Source organism: Hyperolius riggenbachi, chromosome 2, assembly GCF_040937935.1.
Source record: "Hyperolius riggenbachi isolate aHypRig1 chromosome 2, aHypRig1.pri, whole genome shotgun sequence".
NCBI classification, from domain to species: domain Eukaryota; kingdom Metazoa; phylum Chordata; class Amphibia; order Anura; family Hyperoliidae; genus Hyperolius; species Hyperolius riggenbachi.
Window position 1 is genome coordinate 412,080,289 of NC_090647.1, and position 23,936 is coordinate 412,104,224.

The 23,936-nt window shown below is 46.3% G+C and overlaps 1 protein-coding gene across 3 annotated transcripts in view; it reads right to left on the reverse strand.

Moving 5' to 3' along the window:
- Positions 1–1,141: 1,141 nt before the first annotated feature.
- USP9X (ubiquitin specific peptidase 9 X-linked) overlaps positions 1,142–23,936 on the reverse strand; it is a 342,688-nt gene continuing 319,893 nt past the window's right edge. For all 3 annotated transcript variants that reach the window (XM_068269855.1, XM_068269853.1, XM_068269854.1), the window contains one exon: positions 1,142–2,791. In XM_068269855.1, coding sequence (XP_068125956.1) covers positions 2,657–2,791 — 135 coding nt within the window. In that variant the 3' untranslated portion in view covers positions 1,142–2,656. The remainder of the gene's footprint in view (positions 2,792–23,936) is intronic.

Genomic DNA, 23,936 nt, shown 5'->3' on the forward strand with positions numbered 1-23,936 from the left:
TTTCATATGCACAGAATAGATTTCTTCTTCTGTTGAATAGTATGTTGTTGTGTAATATATTTCTAAATGCATCACTAGCATTCAGAAAAGCAATTCTATTTTACATAAAGCTTTCAAGAATCAGAGATCTCATGTACTGTGTGTTTCATAGCAGCAGTGGAAAAAAGGTGAGATACAATGCCATTGTAACACAGATAGAAAGCATTGAGTTTACGTATAATATCTATACAAATAAAATATAAAAAATACATATCTTAAGCTAGTCTATAGGAATAAATGGTAACAATATATATATATTTTCTATTACTTGTGTGTGTGTGTGTGTGCGCGCATGGAAGTTTTTCACACCTGAAACACATTAGCACCAACTGAAGGTAGAAGGAAATTTTGTTCTAGCCAGTTTCACAGTGGCAAGGACAAATATTTAATGGGGTTAAAGCTGGAGGACATAAGATGGTCTTTGTTGGCAACAGTAAAAATATTTCACCTTTCATTCTTATAAACTAGGTTAGAACATGAAATGTTAAGTGCATCTGAGTGTTATAAGCAACCTAACCTTTGCATCTACCCTCAATTTTGCTTTTTTTTCTTCATTAAAATGGGCATGTTTCTAGAAACTGGTACAAGTGCAAGTAAGCAAAATCAACCAACTAGATGCTTGCTTTCAAATTCCTTTTTTTTTTTTTTTTTTTAATAAACAGCTAAAGAAAAGATTGCTTGTTTGAAATGGCTTACTTTGTTTCTACTGAGGTCCATGGAATTGTAAGGAAGGAAAAAAAGGAGAGAACAAGTGTTGGTTAGTTAAAATGCCCTTGGGGCGATATAATACATACCAAATGTTTAGGATGTATAACTTTATGGGCAAAAGTGTATTATTTTAAGAACATTGTGAAAAAAAAAAAACCTAGAGAAATGTTTCTCTCAAAACATTAACTAAACTCCTAAACTCCTAAAGTATTATTGCTACAAGTTGATGGTAGATTTCTTTACTTAAACAAGAAATATTGTAAAGTAGGATAAGTTTGTGTCAGTTATGTTGGTGGTGGTAAAAAGGGCATCGTAGGTCTAAGAACAGCAAATATGATAAATTTGCTTTCAGTTATACAGGTATCCATGCCGTAAGAAAAACACAACAGGACAATTTCTTCTTAAATCAAATTCTATTTGTGAATTCAGCAAAATAATTTCTATAAAATAAAACAGCAAAATATTTAAATATTATAGAATGGGCTGTATCTTTTCTGCAGGGAGTATTTGGTTTTTAGACATGTCCAAAAATACACACATTCAAGTTACCAATGTTTTTTTTTTTTCATTTAAATACAGTATTTACTAATGCTTTCCTTGAATAAAACATATCTTTTGCCTGGAATCATGCGATCTCCAAACTGTCGGCAACTAACCAGTAGTTCAGTCCCTGCTTATTAAATGTTAAATATTTAATTTTTATTTTCATCTTTTTACACAGTTGATTAAGGACTACGAGACAACTCTAATTTCAAGTAGTTGTGGTGTACACTGAGCAAATACCACCAATTTTTACCCAGGCAGTGGTACTCACAGGTGTAGTAGACTGTCACAGGCCTTCACGTTATTGAGATTCAGCAGAAGAGAAGGAAGTTTCAGACCAAAATGTCTAGAATAAGCTTTACCAAAAAGAACAAAACAAGCACACAAAATACCATCTATCAGGTTGCTGAGATCCTGGCATAGCAGTTGTTGCATATTTGTTTGTTTCTCCTCCATCCTGTGTAAATTATTGAAACCTAAGCATTTATCATACAGGCAATTCTCAGATATAACAAATGGGCACATGTGCAACTCAAGTCTAAATCCCCATTGTCCAAGTTCCTCCCCAGTTTTATAGTCCAGGTCTATATATATATATTTATATATAAAAGAAAAAAAAATAAACACAACAGTGCAACTGTTTTAGATCATGGCATATTGTCCTCATTAACCCTCCCATAAATCCTAGTTATTAGCCTGGGGTAAAGCCATGCTATATGATACAGCATAACAATAGTTAATCTAGTACAAGTGTGGAGAAGGCAATAAAAGGAAATTTAAACAAATGATACATCACCACTTGTCCACATCAACCAGAAAATGAAAAGGTTACCAACCGTCAAATTTGCTCAGAGAAAAACGGTGGTGGAAAGTTTAACTATTTCTGTGGTTGGCTCATAAATTGCTGTAAAGATCCAACTGCCATATGGCCAAAAGAGTCGATCAAAAGGTACAGTTCAAGAAACTAAAAGTTGTTTTTTTTCCAGAAATTTTCCATTTTTTTTTCTTTTTTTTTGTAAATATGTGAATTTTATCAAGCCCCAAATTAAAAAAAAAATGAAGAGTCTTGCTTAAGAATTAACAGTCAAACATTAATATACTATGTACACCTTTGCCATTTACACATTAGCATCAGGCTGTTTATTACAAAACACTATACACTTTCCACTGCAGGCGGGTTATATATTGACAGCAAGTTTCTGCAGATAAGACAGTGAATAGACTCTCCGCTCCAAGTTGATTAGGAATAGATTTTTTTTTCCGTTTTCTAGTTTTAAATATTAGCCAGACACAAAGGAAGGTTGGACTGTAAGGCCTGGGTGCACAGTCTTGGAGGAGTTAAGTAAAATTATTATACTGAGTTTCACTAATCTTTTGTTTGAATTAGAGGGGCATCTTCACTGCCTTCAAATTCTTCTTGTGCTCGTTGGCCTGTCCGCTGAGGATTGTTCATGTGGTGTGCTGCTGGGCCCGTATATGGTTGTCCATGCAAATGGTTATTCTGTAAATAAAGACAAATTTAATAATAAGTTAAAACCACATTAAATAATAACAAAATATGTATAAAAGTAGATTGTCTCAATTTAAATATTTGCAAATGTAAAATGTTTAAGCAAGGTGATATCCATAATAAAAGTCAGATTTTGCAGAAGATAATTCAGCAGGCAGTAAAATAAAATTTTATCTGCTTTAACCACTTCAGGACTCAGCCTTTACCCCCCCCCCCCCCCCCTAAGGACCAGCGCTGATTTCGAAGATCTGTGCTGGGTGGGCTCTACAGCCCCCAGCACAGATCAAGTAACAGGCAGAGCGACCAGATCGCCCCCCCTTTTTCCCCACTAGGGGGATGATGTGCTGGGGGGGTCTGATCGCTCCTGCATGCGTGTGGGTGGCGGGGGAGGGGCACCTCAAAGCCCCCTCCATGGCAGGATTCCCCCTCTCCCCCCTCCCTGCCCCGGAGATCGGAGGCTGCACAGGAACGGATCTGTCCTGTGCAGCCTCTAACAGGCTCCTGCCTGTCATGTGACAGTGATCCCCGGCCGCTGATTGGCCGGGGATCGCTGATCTAGTACAACGCTGCTACTATTATCAGCGTTGTAAAAATGTAAACAAAGCGGATTATTTCCGCTTGTGTTTACATTTAGCCTGCGAGCCGCGATCGGCAGCCCGCAGTCTATTCACGGAGCCCCACGCCATGAATTGACAGGAAGCTGTTTCCTGATTAATTAGCCTGCAGCCGGCGACGCAGATGTGCGTCGCTGGTCCTGCAGCTACCACTTTGCCGACGCGCGTTATGAGTGGGCGGTCGGCAAGTGGTTAAAAGTGTTTAAGGACACCTGAACGGAGAGAAATACAGAGGATTCCTGAAAGGTCTCTTTTGGCAAGACGCACACTACTGCGCATGCGTTTGCCCACAAAATACACATGATGCACAGCATTTCCCCACAAAATACACACAATGCGCAGTATTTCCCTACAAAATACACATGATGCAGTAGTGCTTTGCCAAAATATATATAATGTGGCAGTGATTAGGTAGGCAGATAACACCCCCCCCTTTATTATGGATACCCAAATTACCCCCCCCCCCTTTAGTATAGGTGACCAGATGACCCCCCATTTATCGCACAGGTAGCCAGAGGAGGCACCCCCATTTACAGTATAGGTAGCTAGAGGACCCCCCCCAGTTAGGATAGGTAACCACATGATCCCCATTTATAGTATATAGCCAGATGACTCCCTGTTCAGTACATTCCCCCTTGTATTTCGCCAGATCCCCCTTGTATATAGCCAGTGTATGTAGTCAGATCTTCCTTGTATATAGCCAGATCCTCCCTGTATATAGCCATTGTAGATAGCCAGATCCTCCTGTATATAGGAAGATACCATCTGTATATAGCAAGTGTATATACAGTTGTGTTCAAAATTATTCAACCCCCACTGAAATTGTTCTAATTTTGTTTCATCAGTCCACAGAGCACTATCCCAAAACTTTTGTGGTAGTGTTCTGTGGACTGATAAAACAAAATTAGAACTGGTTGGGCCCATGGATCCACGCTATGTTTGGAGGAGGAAGAACAAGGCCTATGAAGAAAAGAACACTTGGGCTTCAATTCATCAAAGGCTGTTCGATAACAAAATCTCAGTCCTTAAAATACCGCATTCTGTATTTTACACTTCACTGTGCTAATTCATCAATATTTTCACATGTGAGGTAGATGTTCCTTAAGTTACCGAACTACTACGGCTTCGATAACAGCAGAGCAGCTGGAGCAGCGTGTCTCTGTGTTTTTACAAGCTGCAGAGGCACGTACAATAGAAGGCATCCTGACATCTCTTTAGATGTAAACATTTGTTACATTCACTGTTTTCTATACTGCCTCTGCTGCTCTAAATCTGTCCATCAGTGTTTAACATTTTATTCAATTGCCACAACTTAGATGAACTTCCCGGAGACATTACAAATGCCATGCTTGGTGATTTCACCACTAGCAACTTTGCTTTTTCAAACAGGGTCTGAAAGGGTTACACCACCGAAGGGAACCTGGAAAATCGGTTTTGTCCCTTCTCTCTGCTCACTGTCTGGGGGGTCTGAGACCTATCAGCAGCACTTGCAGGAGAACAGGGGCTGTTTCTATTGGCTGCCTGCTCCTGTTAATCATGAGAACATACACAGGAAGGCATTCGAAGCCAGTTAACAACAGAGGAGAGCTAGAGATAATCACCGAATGCATTAGCGAATGCTGTAACCTTGATGAATTGACATTTACTGACATTTGCTGACATGTGTTGAGCACAAGTCGGTAATTTATCTCATTGCTCTGTAATTTCAGCTTTTCATGCGGTAACAGCTTTGATGAATTAACATTTTCTTAAGTGCTCCGTAAAGTCAGCTATTTTCAGCATTACTGAATGTGGTAATGCTTGATGAATTGAAGCCCTTGCCTACTGTGAAGCATGACCTGGGGGGAGGGGGGGGGGCTTTGGGGCTGTTTTGCTTCTGCAAGTACAGGGAAGCTTCAGCGTGCGCAAGGTACCATGAATGCTCTGCAGTACCAGGAGATATTGGATGACAATGTGATGCAGTCCGTCACAAACCTGAGGCTTGGGAGACGTTGCACCTTTCAACAGGACAATGATCCCAAGCATACCTCCAAGTCCACTAGAGCATGGTTGCGGATTAACCTCCTTGGCTACGCTCGGGGTAAGCCGCGCAGGAGGTTTTCTCAGGCCCTGCTGGGCCGATCTCCGTAATTTTTTTTTTTTTTGCTGGATGCAGCTAGCACTTTGCTAGCTGCGCCAGCACACCAATCGCCGCCGCCCCGCGCTCGATCGCCGCTATCCGCGCCGCCGTAGAGCCCCCCCTCCTAGACCCCTGCACTGCCTGGCCTATCAGCGCCAGGCAGCGCTAAGGGGTGGATCGGGACTCCCTTAGACGTCACGACGTCCGTGACGTCATCCTGCCCCGTCGCCATGGTGACGGGGGAAGCCCTCCAGGAAATCCCGTTCTTTGAACGGGATTTCCTGATCGCCTATCGCCGGAGGCGATCGGCGGGGCTGGGGGGATGCCGCTGAGCAGCGGCTATCATGTAGCGAGCCCTGGGCAGGTAGTGAAGCCCTGGGCTCGCTACATGATTTAAAAAAAAAAAAAAAACCGGCAGCGCTGCCCCCTGGCGGTTTTTAATATACCGCCAGGGAGGTTAAAGGCTGGGACATTTTGGAGTGGCCATCCCAGTCACCAGACTAAGGGTAGGAACACACTAGGCAGAATCACATATGCATTTTCCATAGCACATAGTGGACAATGCATATGCGATTCTGCCTAGTGTGTTCCTACCCTTAAATCCGATAGAGAACCTCTGGTGGGACTTAAAGAAAGCAGTTGCAGCTCGCAAGCCTAAGAATGTGACTGAACTGCAGGCTTTTGCCCATGAAGAATGGGCTAAGATACCCATAGATCGCTGCAAGACACCTGTGTCAAGCTATGCTTCACATTCAAAAGCTGTTATAACTGGAAAAGGATGTTGTACTAAGCATTAAGAATGAATGTCACTTGGGGGTTGAATAAAACTGATAATGATGTAAGCACAAAAAAGACATTTGTGGTTATTTCCTTATAAATGATATGCTATAATTGTCTGACTTACAAGTGCCTCTGATTTAATTGTAAACAAGATGAGTGAAATGATCAAAATCAATGTCAAACTGGCCAAAACACTCAATTTCAGTGGGGGTTGAATAATTTTGAACACAACTGTAGTCATATTCCCCCTGTATATAGCCAGTGCATATATAGTCAGTGTACATAGTCAGATCCCCCTGCATGTAGCCAGTGTATATAACCAGATCCCACTGCATATAACCAGTGTATACAGTCAGATCCCCCTGAAGATAGCCAGATCCCCCTGAATATAGCCAGTGTATATAGCCAGATCCCCCCTGTATATAGCCACCAGTGTATATAACCAGTTTATATAGTCAGATCCCCCCTGTATATATAGCCAGATTTCCCCCATTTATGTAGCCAGATCCCCCCTGTATGTAGCCAGTGTATATAGCCAGATCCCACTGCATATAACCAGTATATATAGTCAGATCTCCCTGAATATAGCCAGATCACCCTGAATATAGCCAGTGTATATAGCCAGATCCCCCCCCTGTATATAGCCAGTGTATATAGTCAGATCCCCCGTGTATATAGCCAGATCCTCCCCTTGTATGTAGCCAGTGTATATAGCCAGATCCCCTCCTGTATATAGCCAGTGTATATAGTCAGATCCCCCTGAATATAGCCAGTGTATATAGCCAGATCCCCCTGAATATAGCCAGTGTATATAGCCAGATCCCCCTGTATATAGCCAGTGAATAAAGTTGGAGTCTGGTGGGTTGGGCAATGTCTCACCTGCTTCCCTCCATTTGTGTGGCAAGGTTCCCCTCGATCTGCTGGATCACTGGTGCTAGGCTAGCACTGATCGCTTGCTCGCCGCTTCCTCTTCCAAGTCCTGGCACTCATATGCCTATGTTGCATAAAGTTCCCCTACTCCGCTGCCCGAGTGCTCGGCTTTACTCATTCATTTAGACTTGCAGGCATCAGTGTGGCCAGTGATGAGTGAGGAGAGCCAGAGCCAATGACAGCACTGTACACTTCACATACAGGTAGTGAAGTATATAGCGCAGTTATTACTGCTCGTCTCACTCATCACTGCAGGCCATTCTGATGTCTGCAATTCTGAATGTGTGAGTAAAGCTGGGAACTCACGCAGTGAGGGGAGTGGAGCTTTGTGCAACATGCGGACAAGCGCCTGGAAAGGAAGCGGGGAGCAAGTGGGCAGCATTAGCACCAGCAAGGTACGTACCTCCCAACTTTGGAGGATGAGAAAGAGGGACACTTAAGCCACACCCCTATGCGGCCTTAAGCCACACCCTAGATTTAGCAGGAGGGTGCCAGTGGGTGAAGAGGAAGGTGCCACTCTGGGGGGAGAGGAGGGAGGAGCCACGTGCCACTCTGGGGGGAGAGGAGGGAGGAGCCACGTGCCACTCTGGGGGGAGAGGAGGGAGGAGCCACGTGCCACTCTGGGGGGAGAGGAGGAAGGAGGAAGGTGCCACTCTGGGGGGAGAGGAGGGAGGAGGAAGGTGCCACTCTGGGGGGAGAGGAGGGAGGAGGAAGGTGCCACTCTGGGGGGAGAGGAGGGAAGAGGAAGGTGCCACTCTGGGGGGAGAGGAGGGAAGAGGAAGGTGCCACTCTGGGGGGAGAGGAGGGAAGAGGAAGGTGCCACTCTGGGGGGAGAGGAGGGAAGAGGAAGGTGCCACTCTGGGGGGAGAGGAGGGAAGAGGAAGGTGCCACTCTGGGGGGAGAGGAGGGAAGAGGAAGGTGCCACTCTGGGGGGAGAGGAGGGAAGAGGAAGGTGCCACTCTGGGGGGAGAGGAGGGAAGAGGAAGGTGCCACTCTGGGGGGAGAGGAGGGAAGAGGAAGGTGCCACTCTGGGGGGAGAGGAGGGAAGAGGAAGGTGCCACTCTGGGGGGAGAGGAGGGAGGAGGAAGGTGCCACTCTGGGGGGAGAGGAGGGAGGAGGAAGGTGCCACTCTGGGGGAGAGGAGGGAGGAGGAAGGTGCCACTCTGGGGGGAGAGGAGGGAGGAGGAAGGTGCCACTCTGGGGGGAGAGGAGGGAGGAGGAAGGTGCCACTCTGGGGGGAGAGGAGGGAGGAGGAAGGTGCCACTCTGGGGGGAGAGGAGGGAGGAGGAAGGTGCCACTCTGGGGGGAGAGGAGGGAGGAGGAAGGTGCCACTCTGGGGGGAGAGGAGGGAGGAGGAAGGTGCCACTCTGGGGGGAGAGGAGGGAGGAGGAAGGTGCCACTCTGGGGGGAGTGGAGGGAGGAGGATGCCACTCTGGGGGGAGTGGAGGGAGGAGGATGCCACTCTGGGGGGAGTGGAGGGAGGAGGATGCCACTCTGGGTGGGTAGGAGGGCGCTATTGTAAAGGGGAGAGGAGTGTGTAAACATGGGTGGGTAGGAGTGGGTGGGTGCCACCTTGGGTGCGGTGAAGGGTGCCACTCTGGGAGAGAGAAGGGTGCCAACCTGGGTGGGTAGGAGTGGGTGGGTGCCACCTTGGGTGGGGTGAAGGGTGCCACTCTGGGGGGAGTGGAGGGAGGAGGATGCCACTCTGGGGGGAGAGGAAGAAGGAGGGTTCCACTCTGAAGGGGTGGACTGAAGGGTGCCAGTGGTGAGAAAGCGAGAAGATCGAGGCACCAGCCGCCGAAGTGTAATGCGGGGAGAGAGGCTGACATCACTCCTCCCTCCCTCTTCATCAAGTGCCACCTCCCGAGTCCCCTTGCAGAGAACGCGCAGTGGGCGTTTAGTTTACCTGTTTGTGCACTCCGGACGGCTTCTTTCTATATCCTGTTTCGCGACATGGTAAACAGGAAATAGAATGAAACCAGCTGAAGCACGCACACACAGGTAAACTAAACTCCTGCTGCTCGCTCTCTGTAAGGGGACTCGGGAGGGGGCACTTGATGGAGAAGGAGGGAGGAGTGAAGTTGGCCTCCCTTCCCTGCTTTACACTTCTGCGGCTGGTGCCTCGAAGGCGGTGGGGAGAGCAGCAGATGATGTGCAGGCCTTGCAGCAGAGGGGGGGGGGGGGGGGGGGGATTTGGTGCATCGGTAACCCACCCTGCGTGCGCCAGTGCTGGGGGCGCCATGTTGCTGGATTAAGCCCCAACCGGACTAAGCCCTGCCCCATGGGTGTTCTATTACTTGCTTCTGCTGCATCTACTTAGTGCAAGTTGCAGGCAGCTGCCACCTCTGTGCCTTGTTCATCCTTCTTTCCCCTTTTGTGCCTCCTCCTGTCCCTTGTGCCACGTCTGACCCAGTTTGTCGTCCTGTCTCCCTTTGTGCCTCCTCGTACCTCCTTCAGTCTCCCTGTGCCACCTCTGCTGCCTCATGTCCCCCTTGCCTTTCATTGTCCTCTTGTGCTATCTCTGCCCCCCTCTTCCCCCTGTTCTTCCTTCAGTCCCACTCTGCCTCCTCCTGTCATCTGCGCCTTCCTCTGTCCCCCTGTGGCTCTGTCTGCCCCCCTGTGCCTCCTTCTGTCTCCTTACATCCCCCTCTGCCGTCTTCTGTCCCCATTTTGTGCCTCCTGTCCTCCTTTGTGCCTCCTACTGTCTATGTGTGCCTACTTTCCTCTTTTGTGCCTCCTTCTGGCCCTCAGGCCTTCTTCTGTCTCCCTGTACCTCCCACTGCCCTCCTGTGTACCTCCTGTCCCCCATTGTGGCTCTTTGTCCCCCTTTGTGCCTCATTCTGTCCCCCACTGTGACTCCTTGTGTCCCCCTTTGTGCCTCCTCACCCTCTTGCATAGGCACCTGGTATATCCGGCCAACCAGGAGGTCACGAGTGCTGTGCGGGAAGGAGGGGGCGTATCACGGCCACCCCCCCCCCCCCAGGTGGTGAACTGGCTTGCGGAGTCTAATAGACGCTGCGTCAGTTCACTGGCCGCAACCCGTAAACTCACTTCTGCAGCCTGCAGAGTCTGGCCGGGAGAGGAGTCTTCTAGAGATGAGTAAAGTTTTTTTTTCCTTATTAGTGCAGGCAGGTATCAGGGCTGTTAGGGGGAACTAATAGGAAGTGGGGGGGGGGGGGGGGGGGGTATGGGGTGAAGAGGAGCCCTGTCTATGTGTATTTTCTGGTGAAACACTGCCGCAATAAGTGTAATTTCTGGTGAAACGCTGCTGCATTACCATTATTTTGTGGTAAAACATTGCCACATTACGATTATTTTGTGGTGAAATGCTGCCGCATCACGATTATTTTCTAGTGAAACATTGCCAAATTACGATTATTTTCATGGGGAGGGCGGGGTGCCACAGGTTTTCTCGCCTGGAGTGACAAAATGGCTAGAAGAACCCCTGGTCTGGAGTACCTGCATGCTTGTATCAGGTGCCTGATCCAGACACTAATTTAGCCACAGAGATCAGCAGAAATGCAAGGCATCTGGAACTGTTTAAAAGGAAATATATGGCAGCCTCCATATACATCTCAGTTAACCTCCTTAGTAGTATGCCCGACCCTGTGTCGGGCATACCGCTCTGTGGCCCCAGGAGTCCCCCATAATAAAATTATCGTTCTTAACCACTTCAGCCTACAGGGTTGAGATTTTTTTTTTTAAATCTGAGCAACTTTCACATCCTATTCATTTGCCAATAACTTTATCACTACTCATCACAATGAATTGATCTATATCTTGTTTTTTCCACCACCAATTAGGCTTTCCGTGGGTGATACATTTTGCTGAGAATTAATTTATTCTAAATCCATTTTAACAGGAATATTAACCCATTCGCGTTCCGTCGTTTTCACTTGAGAAATGTTCACCTCCCATTCATTAGCCTATAACTTTATCACTACTTATCACAATGAACTGATCTATATCTTGTTTTTTCCGCCACCAATTAGGCTTTCTTTGGGGGGTACATTTTGCTAAGAGCCACTTTACTGTAAATGCATTTTAACAGAAAGAATAAGAAAAAAAACGGAAAAAGTCATTTCTCAGTTTTCAGCCATTATAGTTTTAAAATAATACATGCCTCCATAATTAAAACTCACGTATTGTATTTGCCCATATGTCCCGGTTATTACACCGTTAAAATTATGTCCTTATCACAATGTATGGCGACAATATTTTATTTGGAAATAAAGGTGCATTTTTTCCGTTTTGCATCTATCACTATTTACAAGTTTAAAATAAAAAAAATATAGAAATATTTCATCTTTACATTGATGTTTAAAAAGTTTAGACCCTTAGGTAAATATTTACATTTTTTTTTTTTTTTTTTTTTTTTTATATTAAACATTTTATTTGGGTATTTTTGGGAGGGTGGGATGTAAAGTATAGTTTTATAATGTAATGGTGTGTTATTTTTATTTTTTTTTAATTTTAGTTGTAGTTTTACTTTTTGGCCACAAGATGGCGGCCATGAGTTTGTTTACATGACGTCACTCTAAGCGTAACACGCTTAGAGTGACTCATCGGGGAGGGAACGGCCAGAAAAAGCACAGCTTCCGAGAGAAGCTGTCGCTTTTTCAGCGGGGGAGAGGAATCAGTGATCGGGCACCATAGCCCGATACATTGATTCCGTGGCTACAGAATCCGCGGCCGGGAAAGCGCGTGCACGCGCGCAGTAGCGCGCATGGTTCCTGGATGTAGTTTCTACGTCCAGGAACCAAAATAGGTTAAGAAAGAAATGGAAAAAAAATCATTATTGCTCAGCTTTTGGCCATTATAGTTTGAAATTAATACATGCCACCATAATGAAAACCTATGTACTTTACCAATTTCTCCCGCTTATTACACCATTTAAATTATGTCCCTATCACAATGTATGGCGCCGATATTTAATTTGGAAATAAAGGTGCATTTTTTCAATTTGCATCCATCACTATTTAGAAGCCCATAATTTAATAAATCATATTGGTATACTCCTTTGACATACATTTTTAAAAAGTTCAGACCCTTAGGTAACTGTTTTTTTTTTTAATTATTGTAATTTTTTAGTTTATTTTTTTATTAAAACTTTTATGTGGGTATTTTTTGGTGTGGGAGGTAAACAGGGGATTTTTCAATGTTTAAACATGTATCCTTTCATTGGTCGCTGGGCTAACGGCCGCCGGCGCGACCCGCGGGAGTGCTCGCAGCCTAACTGGACGAAAATTTTTGTCCAGTTAGGCTCAAGTGGTTAATGACTGTAAAGCCTTTAGCTAGCACTAGGCTAGCTAGTAAAAGTGTCGGGCACCCGCCGCTCCCCTGCGATCCCGTTTATACATTACCTTCCCCCCCCTGGATCCAGCGATCGCGCAGCCTCCCTTCACAGCTCCGGTCTCTCTATGGGGAAGATCGGGTTTGCGCATGACGTCGCCGACGTCATGAGCGATCTTCCCCATAGTGAAGACCGGAGCTGTCCGGGGAGGCTGCGCCGATCGCTGGATCCAGGCTGGGTAATGTATAAACGGGGGAGCGGCGGCGATCCGAGGGTGCCGGATTCCATATTTTATACTGTTTTTACAAGGATCACTACTGCAGCACAGCATCAGAATTTGCTATGTTCAGAGTAAAACTTTATGATGTAATACCTAACAGGGCTGGATTTACCATAAGGCACAGTAGGCACATGCCTACAGGCACCTTACCGACGAGAGACGCCCCCACATGAATGTCCCCCTAGCCCGGCAACTAAAGCTGCGCTTTACTTCTGTCCCTCTGCAGGAGTACTCCGCTCCTGTCTGGTCTGGTGCACTTCTCTCTCTCCCTCCCTCCCATGTAGGATACAGGGGCAGCGAAACTCACTTCCTCCCTGTCCCGCTGGCGGCAGCTGTTGTCTGCACTTTACTGGCAGTGTCCTTCTGTTCTGTGTCTTTAAGGGCCCTCGCTTGATGAGATCAGGAGGATGCCACGGTAAAATGCAGATCAAAGCCGCTGCCAGCGAATCGGGGAGGAAGTAAGTGCCGCTGCCCCTGCATCCTACATATAAGAGAGGGAGGGAGAGGAGCAGAGCAGACACTTCTGTATAGAATGGGCCCTGCAATCTAGTAGCAGTAATCGGAGCTGAGAGTGGGGTCATTCTTGGGACACCTGGCTGCAATGGAAGGGGGGAGGAGAAGGGCAGGGGACAGGTGTGTCACAGAGTGAGTGAAAGTCACTGCCTGAAAGGCTATAGCCAAAGAGAGAAGAGGGAGTGTGATGCTGCCACTCACAGCTGGGGAGCACGGACATGACAAGGCTGTGGTGAAGATTTTTTTTCCCCTTATAACTTGCTGCCTGAATGTCTAGTGGGAAGGGGGAGTGAGGTGTGTGTGTGTGTACTGTGTGTCTTTGTGTGTGTCTGTGTATGTGTACTGTGTGTGACTGTGTGTCTTTATGTGTGTGTATGGTATGTGTACTGTGTGTGTGTGTGTGTACTGTGAGTGTGTGTGTACTGTGAATGTGTGTAAAGAGTGTGAGTGTTAGAGTGCGTTTTAGGGCCCATTTTCACTGGGGTGCATAATCTGTCTCCAAATCATAAAGGCACCCGTTGCTGCTGCAAAGACGCTACTGATTCACTTAGCCGTGTAACGGCTATAGGGATTCAGATGCGTGCTGCAGGAAATTTCAGCATGCTGCCCAGAACCGCATCGGCATGCAATTCGGACGGCGAGCCCAGTGATCGAATAGGCAGCTTTCCCTCTGAATCGCATGTGGGAAACAATGCAGATTCGGAACAGATTCAGCCGTACTGGAAACAAGCCCTTGTTAAAAAGGCATGCTGTATGTGGTGATCGGGGTGGGTATGGAATGGTTATTGCCCAGGCTGCAGTCTGCCTGGGGGGGAGGGTTTTATCTGGGCGAGGAGCAGCTTGGGAGAAGTAAGGGGGGGGGGGGGGGAGGGTGTACACACCTTTCATGGATATCTCATCATGGATCAGGACCTGATCCTCTAGGGTGACATCGCTGGACTGGGGTGTGTGTTGCTATGCAGAAGGTGCGACTGAGTGACGACGAGTGGTGAGTGTGTGACATCACGCAGTGGGCGGGGTAGTGGCACAATCTATGGGATCAGCGTGATTGGGGAGGAGTAGATGAGTAGATCTGCTAGGGGGATTACTACAGGTTGGGTGCTGCCATACACACGTCTAGGTGGTCATTATTGGCCACCTCTGCCAACTTAAGTCAGGTGTGTATGGGCCTTTAGGGCAGGTTTACAGTGTAGGTGCTGGTCCCCCGTGCACCTCTTGCTCAATCCTTGCTGTGTGTGCTGTCTCCGGTTTTATTAAAGTCTGTTTTACTTGTATTTGTTGCTCTGTGTGTAAGTGAAGGAAATACAGGCTTCAATAAAGCTGGAGAGGACACACAGCAGGGATAGAGCAAGAGGCATTTGTGCACAGTCCAAGCCAGCATTTTCCTGTATACTTGCATTCCTGACAGGCAGCTAGGCCAGACTTTCATGCACCACCCTGTACTTCATAAAGGCAGGGCAGTGGGTTGATATCTAGGCCACAGACAGGCATTATAAGGAGTTCATCTAGGCCACAGGCAGGCAATGGTGTAACGATAGCCTCTCAGTACTCCTGTGACTGCAGAAGGGCCTGGGGACTTAAGGGAGTACATCTCTTTTCCACCATCTGAATAGCGGAGCAGAAATACCAACTCTGGCTCTGGGTTCTCCTGTCTCTTCTGCACTCCTACCTTTTAGCATGCAGCAGTGTCCTGAATGCATATCATGCTACATTGGAAGCCTCTGTAGGAACATTGCTGCATGCTGAGTGGCTGCAGTGCAGAGACCAGAGGATTTCCAATAGGTATTTGTGCTCCGCTGCTCTGCTATTCAGATGGTGGGAAGAGCCCACACTCAAGTGTGTGTAATTTGGGAGTGTGGCCTAAACTGAGGGGCGGTGTTTAGGGCGCCATAACTTCCGTGCCTATAGGCTCCTGAGCTGTAAGTCTGGCCCTGATACCTAATGATACATAAGGGCTGGAGAGCTCGATTTAAATTATCAGAGAAAAATTAAAGGTAACCTAAAGTGGAAGGGGTATGGACGCTGACATTTAATTTTTTATCAATACCAGTTGCCTGGCTGTCCTGCTGATCCTCTGATTATAATACTTTTAGCCATAGACCCTGAACAAGCATGCAGATCAGATGTTTGACAAACATGTGACTGGACTTGCCGCATGCTTGTTTCAGGTGCGACTAGGACACCACCAATAATGAGAAAGATCAGCAGACTTCCAAACAACTGGCATTGATTGAAAAATAAATAAATATGGGAACTTCAATATTCCTGTTACTTCAGGTTACCTTTAAAATAGGAAATTGTATATACCAATTTAAATGGAATTCTAAGACAAAGGAAATGTTAAACTTGTAATCTTCAAGAATAAACAGCCTGCCCCTGTAAGAAAGTGAACAATAAACACAAGAAAATATGATAGCTGTGACATTCATGTATGCTTAAACACTACAGTCCTGGCCAAAAGTTTTGAGACTGTCAAAGATATTAGTTTTCACAAAGTTTGCTGCTAAACGGCTTTTAGATCTTTGTTTCAGTTGTTTATGTGATGTACTGAGATATAATTATAAGCACTTCACACGTTTCAAAGCCTTTTATTGACAATTACATGAGATTTACTCAAAGAGTCAGTATTTGCAGTGTTGGCCCTTCTTTTTCAGGACCTCTGCAATTCGACTGGGCATGCTCTCAATCAACTTCTGGGCCAAATCCTGACTGATAGCAACCCATTCTTTCAAAATCACTTCTTTGAGTTTCTCAGAATTAGTTGGTTTTTGCTTGCCCACCCGCCTCTTGAGGAACAAGTTCTCAATGGGATTAAGATCTGGGGAGTTTCCAGGCCATGGACCCAAAATTTCAACGTTTTGGTCCCCGAGCCACTTAGTTATCACTTTTGCCTTATGACACGGGGTGCTAGTAAAAAAGGGCACACAGGGATAGTGGACAAAAAGGGCACCGCCATAGACTGCAATGCAAAATATCGGCTATTCGGCACCCAACAGGAAAAAAGGGCGCCCGAGAAATAGCGGTTACAGGGATCGTGTTAACAAAAGTTTTCGTTTACAGAATAAGGTTTATAACAAATATCGTTTACAAGTTCGTTTTGAGTTTGTGTTATACTTATTTTGTCGTTTTTAAATTTTGCTTATATCAGTTTTTACTTATTTTTTAGTTTAAAAATTTCGCTTACAAAAGCATAACTAAATTTTAATTTACACTTCTTTGATCATTTAAAAATTTGTTTTCATTTGTATAATGCGTAAATACCGGTTTCAACCTTATTGTATTAGAAATACATCGCTTTTGGTATGAACTTTGTTTTTACACTTCTAATGCGTCGATTATAGTTACTAAAATATTGCTTTTAATATTACTGTTATTTTAACATTTCTAATGCATACGTGATTGTAAGGCTATCTATTGTATTGTATATATTTATATATACTTTTCTCTATTTATAATATTAATGTATACGTGATTTTAAGGCTATTTTTTCTATTACAAATATATAAATTATTTTATTCATGTTATTTGTAGAGAAGTATTTTAAGGATTAAATATATTATTGTTTATATGTGTTTAGGGTGTTTGTGCGGTGGGGATGGTTAGGTTTAGGCATTACCAGGGGGGGGGTCTAGGGGTTAGGAATAGGTACAGGGAGGGTTAGGTATAGTTACAGTATAATATACGCAACCAGGGGGTGGTTAGGGTTAGGCACCACCAGGGGGTGGATAGGGTTAGGCACCACCAGGGGGGTCTAGGGGTTAGGTACAGGGAGGGTTAGGTATAGTTACAGTGCAATACAGACCACCAGGGGGATGGTTAGGGTTAGGCATCACCAGGGGAGATATAGGGTTAGGCACCACCAGGGGGATGCTTAGGTTTAGGCACCACCAGGGGGGGGGGGGGTCTTAGGGTTAGGCACCACCGGGGAGGGGGGGGGGGGGTCTTAGGGTTAGGCACCACCGGGGGGGGGGTCTTAGGGTTAGGCACCATCGGGGGGGGTCTTAGGGTTAGGCACCACCAGGGGGGGGGGGGTCTTAGGGTTAGGCACCACCAGGGGGGGGGTCTTAGGGTTAGGCACCACCAGGGGGGGGGGGGGGTCTTAGGGTTAGGCACCACCAGGGGGGGGGGGTCTTAGGGTTAGGCACCACCAGGGGGGGGGGGGGGTCTTAGGGTTAGGCACCACCAGGGGGGGGGGGGGGGGGTCTTAGGGTTAGGCACCACCAGGGGGGGTCTTAGGGTTAGGCACCAGCAGGGGGGTCTTAGGGTTAGGCACCACCAGGGGGGGGGGGGGGGTCTTAGGGTTAGGCACCACCGGGGGGGGGGTCTTAGGGTTAGGCACCACCAGGGGGGGGGGTCTTAGGGTTAGGCACCACAGGGGGGGGGGGTCTTAGGGTTAGGCACCACCAGGGGGGTCTTAGGGTTAGGCACCACCAGGGGGGGATAGGGATAGGTACAGGGAGGGCTCTGTGTGAGAATAAGGTTAGGTATAGTTACAGCACAATATATGTAATATATACAATTTATTAAATTATGTATATTTAAACAAAGAGGGGTCTAGGGGTTAGGGATAGATCTGTGTGAGCCTACAGTTAGGTATAATTTCAGTAAAATATCTGTAAAACCTACCATTGCATTGCTATGCTTAATACAAGTGTAAATATCGTTTTTGTTATAGACGCTATTTGACGTTTCTTTTCAGAATTCGTTTGTTGTTAAGACGGTATTTTGCCATTTCATTTCCGTTTATTTAACCTATTTAGCACTAAATTTTCGTTTACAACCCCTTAAAAGAAAAATATGGTTTTGCATTAAAACTTAAAATTTCGGCTATACCCTGCGCCTCTTTCTTCCAGGCGCCCTTTTTTGATACACGCATGACACGGTGCTCCATCGTACTGGATAATGCATTGTTCTTCACCAAACTGTTGTTGGATGAAGTTGCTGTTGGAGGGTGTTTTGGTACCATTCTTTATTCATGGCTGTGTTTTTTGGCAAAATTATGAGTGAGCCCACTCCCTTGGATGAGAAGTAACCCCACACATGAATGGTCTCAGGCTGCTTTACTGTTGGCATGATACAGGACTGATGGTAGCGCTCACCATTTCTTCTCCTGACCAGCCTTTTTCCAGATGCCCCAAACAATCGGAAAGGGGCTTCAACGGAAAATATGACTCTGCCCCAGCCCTCAGCAGTCCATTCACCATACTTTCTGCAGAAGATCAATCTGTCCCTGGTGTTTTTTTTGGGAGAGAAGTGGCTTCTTTGCTGTTGTTCTTGACACCAGGCCATCTTCCAAAAGTCTTCGCCTCACTGTGCATGCAGATGCGGTCACACCTGCCTGTTGCCATTCCTGAGCAACCTCTGCACTGGTTGCACTCCGATCCCGCAGCTGAATCCTCTTTAGGAGACAATCCTGGTGCTTGCTGGACTTTCATGGACACCCTGAAGCCCTCTTAACAAGAATTGAACCTCTTTCCTTGAAATTCTTGATGATCCTATAAATTGTTGATTTAGGTGCAATCTTAGTAGCCACAATATCCTTGCCTGTGAAGCTATTTTTATGCAACATAATGATGGCTGCATGTGTTTCTTTGCTGTCACCAAGGTTAACAATGGGAGAGCAATGATTTCAAGCATCACCTCCTTTTAACATGTCAAGTCTGCCATTCTAACCCAATCAGCCTGACACAATGATCTCCAGCCTTGTGCTCGTCAACATTCTTCACAAGACGATTACTGAAATGATCTCAGCAGGTCCTTTAATGACAGCAATGAAATGCAGTGGAAAGGTTTTCTTTGGATTCAGTTAATTTTCATGGCAAAGAAGGACTATGCAATTCATCTGAACACTCTTCATAACATTCTGGAGTATATGCAAATTGCTATTATAAAAACTTAAGCACCAACTTTTCTAATTTCCAATATTTGTGACAGTCTCAAAACTTTTGGCCAGGACTGTAAGTGGTCCATCTTTGAACATTTAAATGTTTTACCATTTATTTTGCTCTTTCACCTAAAATTGGCAACTTTTGGACCCATTTCCTTAAATTTTAGATTTTTAGATTTTAAGAAAAATAAGAGGGTCAACCTGTGCATGCTTCCTTCTACTGGGCATACGCAGACCATACTTGCACATGGCCAGTGTATGTGATCACTGCCAGAAGGTAAAGAGGGACCCAGCACTGGAATACTCTCCTATTCCAGCGCTGAGAGGAATTCCTGCTCATCTTTCTCATCAGCAGTGTCTGAGTCACACCTGAAGCAAGCATGCAGCAAATCCAGTCAGACTTGTCAGAGAAATCTGATCTGCAGGCTTGTTCAATGTCTATGTCAAAGTATTACAGATGATCAGCAAGAGAGACAGGCAGCTGGTATTGTTTAAAAATTAAAGGTAAGCTTTCATATCACTTTCACTTTATTTGAATTATCTGGGAAAAAAGGAAATTTAGAGTTCTCCAGCCCTTATAAATAGTTGGGTATTACAATAGGATCTAAGAAGCTTTCTGGACTATCAACAGGCCTCCGTCTACTTGCTTCAAGTGCCTGAAAACTGGGAGATGAGCCTGGACTTTGTGTCCTACTACTGGAAAATGTTAGGTCAGTGGTTCCATCCACCAGCTCTGCAGCCATGCACAAATGGCACAAGATTAGGACTCAGTGATCCTCCTCATTCTCTTAGGGCTCATACAGGAATGTCATAGCAGATAAACGTCAGATTTGAGTATCAATTGGATGTCTTGCTCTGCAATCATCAGATATAAAAGAAACCTAGAGTACACATGTATGATTTTGTTAAAAATGTTGACAATTTTTCAGATTGGCTATTGATCCAAAATTAATCAAGAAAAAAAATGCTGACAGAAAAGTTTAAGCATTCGGACACCGATTCAAGGATGGCCTGTATTTTACTACATTTCCAACCAGTCCAATCTGCTTCCAATCAAGAAACAGATTGATTTTGAGCTTGAAATTAAATGCTGGTGATCGATAGGCTGTGTACAGCCTATATGTGGCCTATAAGTTTTACCTGATCAGATCACTTCATCCGATATGCAGCAAGATCTGAAGTGAAAATTGCATGGTGTGTACCAGACCTTAAAGAGAACCAGAGATGAAGCACCCTCATGTATTTTATCCTATAAATCAGTGGGAACATGACAGTAAACACCTAATCTGCTCTTTGTTTCATTGTTCTCTGTTTAATTTGCCTGTTAACACCTCTGATAAGAATCCCGACTAAGCAGTCGGTCTAGCTTTGCTACAGAATGATTATAGCTGAGACTGTGGTCTTTGGTGTCTTCAAGTCCAAGCCTGCCCCCTGCTGGCTGTGCTCAGGAATCATTATAGCTGAGTCATTATAGCAAAGCCAGACTCAATGCTCAGTCCGGGATTCTTATCTCAGCTAGATAACAGACACTTTTAGCAGTGAGGATGAAACAGGGAGCAGGGCAGACGTTTTCTCTAATGTTCCCACTGATTTCTATGGTAAAATACATGAGGGTGCTTCGTCTCTGGTTCACTTTAAAGAAAACCTGAACTGAAAATTAAAAGTTAAAATAAACATACACAAGTCATACTTACCCCCTGTGTAGTCTACTCCTCAACCTCTTTTTCTTCTCCTGCGTCCTGCTTGTCCACTCACATCAATGGAATTCTCTGTCCTCCATTTTGAAAATGGCCATTACTCCATAACAGCTTTCTGGTCAGCACACAGTTAAACTGTAACATCGCACACTTGAGCCATAGGGAAACATGGACATATCAGTTCTCCTCTCAGCTGTAACTGACAGCAACTGATATATAACTGACAGCAACTGATACATTTCAGTTCTGACAAAATGTTGTCAGAACTGGAAGGGATCATTGTCAGAAGAAAATGGTGAGCTTCTGACAGGAACTGATGCCAAGGTAACTATGTAATGCTCATTTGAAGTTACCTCATGTATTTATTTTAAATAATTTTACTCAGTACAGGTTCCCTTTAAGGTGCCCATACATTACTTAATTTTCCTGTTTAATGGAGACTCTCTCCCCTTTTACATGTTCATAAACCAGTTCCTACAATTATCCTTACGTCTTCTAACTGTAATATTAAATACTTAACGCACAGTGGCGTAGCTACAAACCTCTGGGCCCCGATGCGGAATCTGGATGTGCCCCCCCCCCGGCAACAACAGCCCCCCCTCCCCCGGCAACACCCGACGGATGCACACACATATCAAAATCCCTATAGCCAGCTATAGGTACCCCCAGTATAGGTAGTCAGGCATAGGTAAGCCAGTATAGTTGCCCCCGGTATAGGTGAGATAGGCAGGCGCCGCCAGTATAAGTTAGATAGATAGGTGCCCCCAGTACAGGTTAGCTAGGTGGGTGCCTCTAATATAGGTAGCCAGAATAGTTGCCCCCAGCGTAGGTTAGATAGGTAGGTGCCCCCAGTATAGGTTAGTTAGGTAGGTGCCTCCAATATAGGTAGCCAGTTTAGTTGCCACCTGTATAGGCTAGCTAGGTGCCCCCAATACAGGTTAGATAAGTAAGTGCCCCCAGTATAGGTTAGATAGGTAGGTGCCCCCAGTATAAATTAGATTAGGTTGGTGCCCCCTAGTATAGGTTAGATTAGGTAGGTGCCCCCCAGTATAGGTTAGATTAGGTAGCTGCCCCCCAGGATAGATTAGGTAGCTGCCCCCAGGATAGATTAGGTAGGTGCCCCCCAGTATAGGTTAGATGAGGTAGCTGCCCCCCAGGATAGATTAGGTAGCTGCCCCCCAGGATAGATTAGGTAGCTGCCCCCCAGGATATATTAGGTAGCTGCCCCCCAGGATTAGGTTAGAATAGGTAGGTGCCCCCCAGGATAGATTAGGTAGCTGCCCCCCAGGATGGATTAGGTAGATGCCCCCCAGGATGGATTAGGTAGCTGCCCCCCAGGATAGATTAGGTAGCTGCCCCCCAGGATAGATTAGGTAGCTGCCCCCAGGATAGATTAGGAAAGTACCCCCCAGTATAGGTTAGATTAGGTAGCTGCCCCCCAGAATAGATTAGGTAGCTGCCCCCCAGAATAGATTAGGTAGCTGCCCCCCAGAATAGATTAGGTAGCTGCCCCCCAGGATAGATTAGGTAGGTGCCCCCCAGTATAGGTTAGATTAGGTAGCTGCCCCCCAGGATTAGGTTAGATTAGGTAGCTGCCCCCCAGGATAGATTAGGTAGCTGCCCCCAGGATAGATTAGGTAGGTGCCCCCCAGTATAGGTTAGATTAGGTAGGTGCCCCCCAGGATAGATTAGGTAGCTGCCCCCCAGGATAGATTAGGTAGCTGCCCCCCAGGATAGATTAGGTAGCTGCCCCCCAGGATTAGGTTAGATTAGGTAGCTGCCCCCCAGGATAGATTACTAGCTGCCCCCCAGGATAGATTAGGTAGGTGCCCCCAGTATAGGTTAGATTAGGTAGGTGCCCCCAGTATAGGTTAGATTAGGTAGGTGCCCCCCAGGATAGATTAGGTAGCTGCCCCCCAGGATAGATTAGGTAGCTGCCCCCCAGGATAGGGCAGGTAGGTAGGTGCCCCGTCCCCATAATGGAGGGGGGGGGGGGGGCCGCAGCTGCGGGGAGGGCAGCCCGACCTCTCCCTCCCTTCCTCTCCCCGGCGCCCCCCCCCTCAGATGCAGAGTGAGCGGCTCACGGAAGCGCTGTAGGCAGAACTCACCTCCGTCCCTGGTTCCAATCGCCGCTGATCTCCTCTCTGGCTGGCTCTGCATAGATGCTTACACACGCAGCTTCCTGTTTAGCCGGAAGCTGCGTGTGTAACTAACAACATCTATGCAGAGCCAGCCAGAGAGGAGATCAGCGGCGAGTGGAACGCAGGGAGGTGAGTTCTGCCTACAGCGCTTCCATGAGCTGCACTCTGCATCTGAGGGGGGGGGGGGGGGGCCCGGGGAGAGGAAGGGAGGGAGAGGTCGGGTTGCCCTCCCCGCGGCTGCGGCTCCCTCCTACCAGCGCGCACGGTCGCATGGCCCTCCAAACGGAGATGGGCTCCCCGGGCCCCTCCCCCGCCTCCTCAGGAGCCGGGCCCGGTCGCCAAGGCGACCGCTGCGACCACGGGCCCTACGCCCATGTTAACGCAGGAAGAAGTAAAGGCAAGACTAAATAAATTAAAAATAGACAAGGCACCTGGCCCGGATGGCATGCATCCTCGGGTCCTAAGAGAATTAAGTTCAGTTATAGCTAAGCCCCTTTATCTTATCTTTTGTGACTCTCTTGCAACTAGCAGAGTCCCAGTGGATTGGCGTACAGCCCACGTTTTCCCATTATTTAAGAAGGGCAAAAAATCTGATCCAGGAAATTATAGACCTGTAAGCTTAACATCAGTTGTATGCAAACTATTTGAGGGGTTACTAAGAGATACTATACATGACTTCATAGTAGAAAATAATCTTATTTCTCAGCATCAACATGGGTTTACTAAAGACAGGTCCTGTTTGACTAACATGCTCAGCTTTTATGAGGTAGTGAATGCTAATATGGATATTGGGAATGCTGTAGATGTGATATACTTGGACTTTGCAAAGGCCTTCGACACTGTTCCCCACAGAAGTCTGGTGCAAAAGTTGAGGATGCAAGG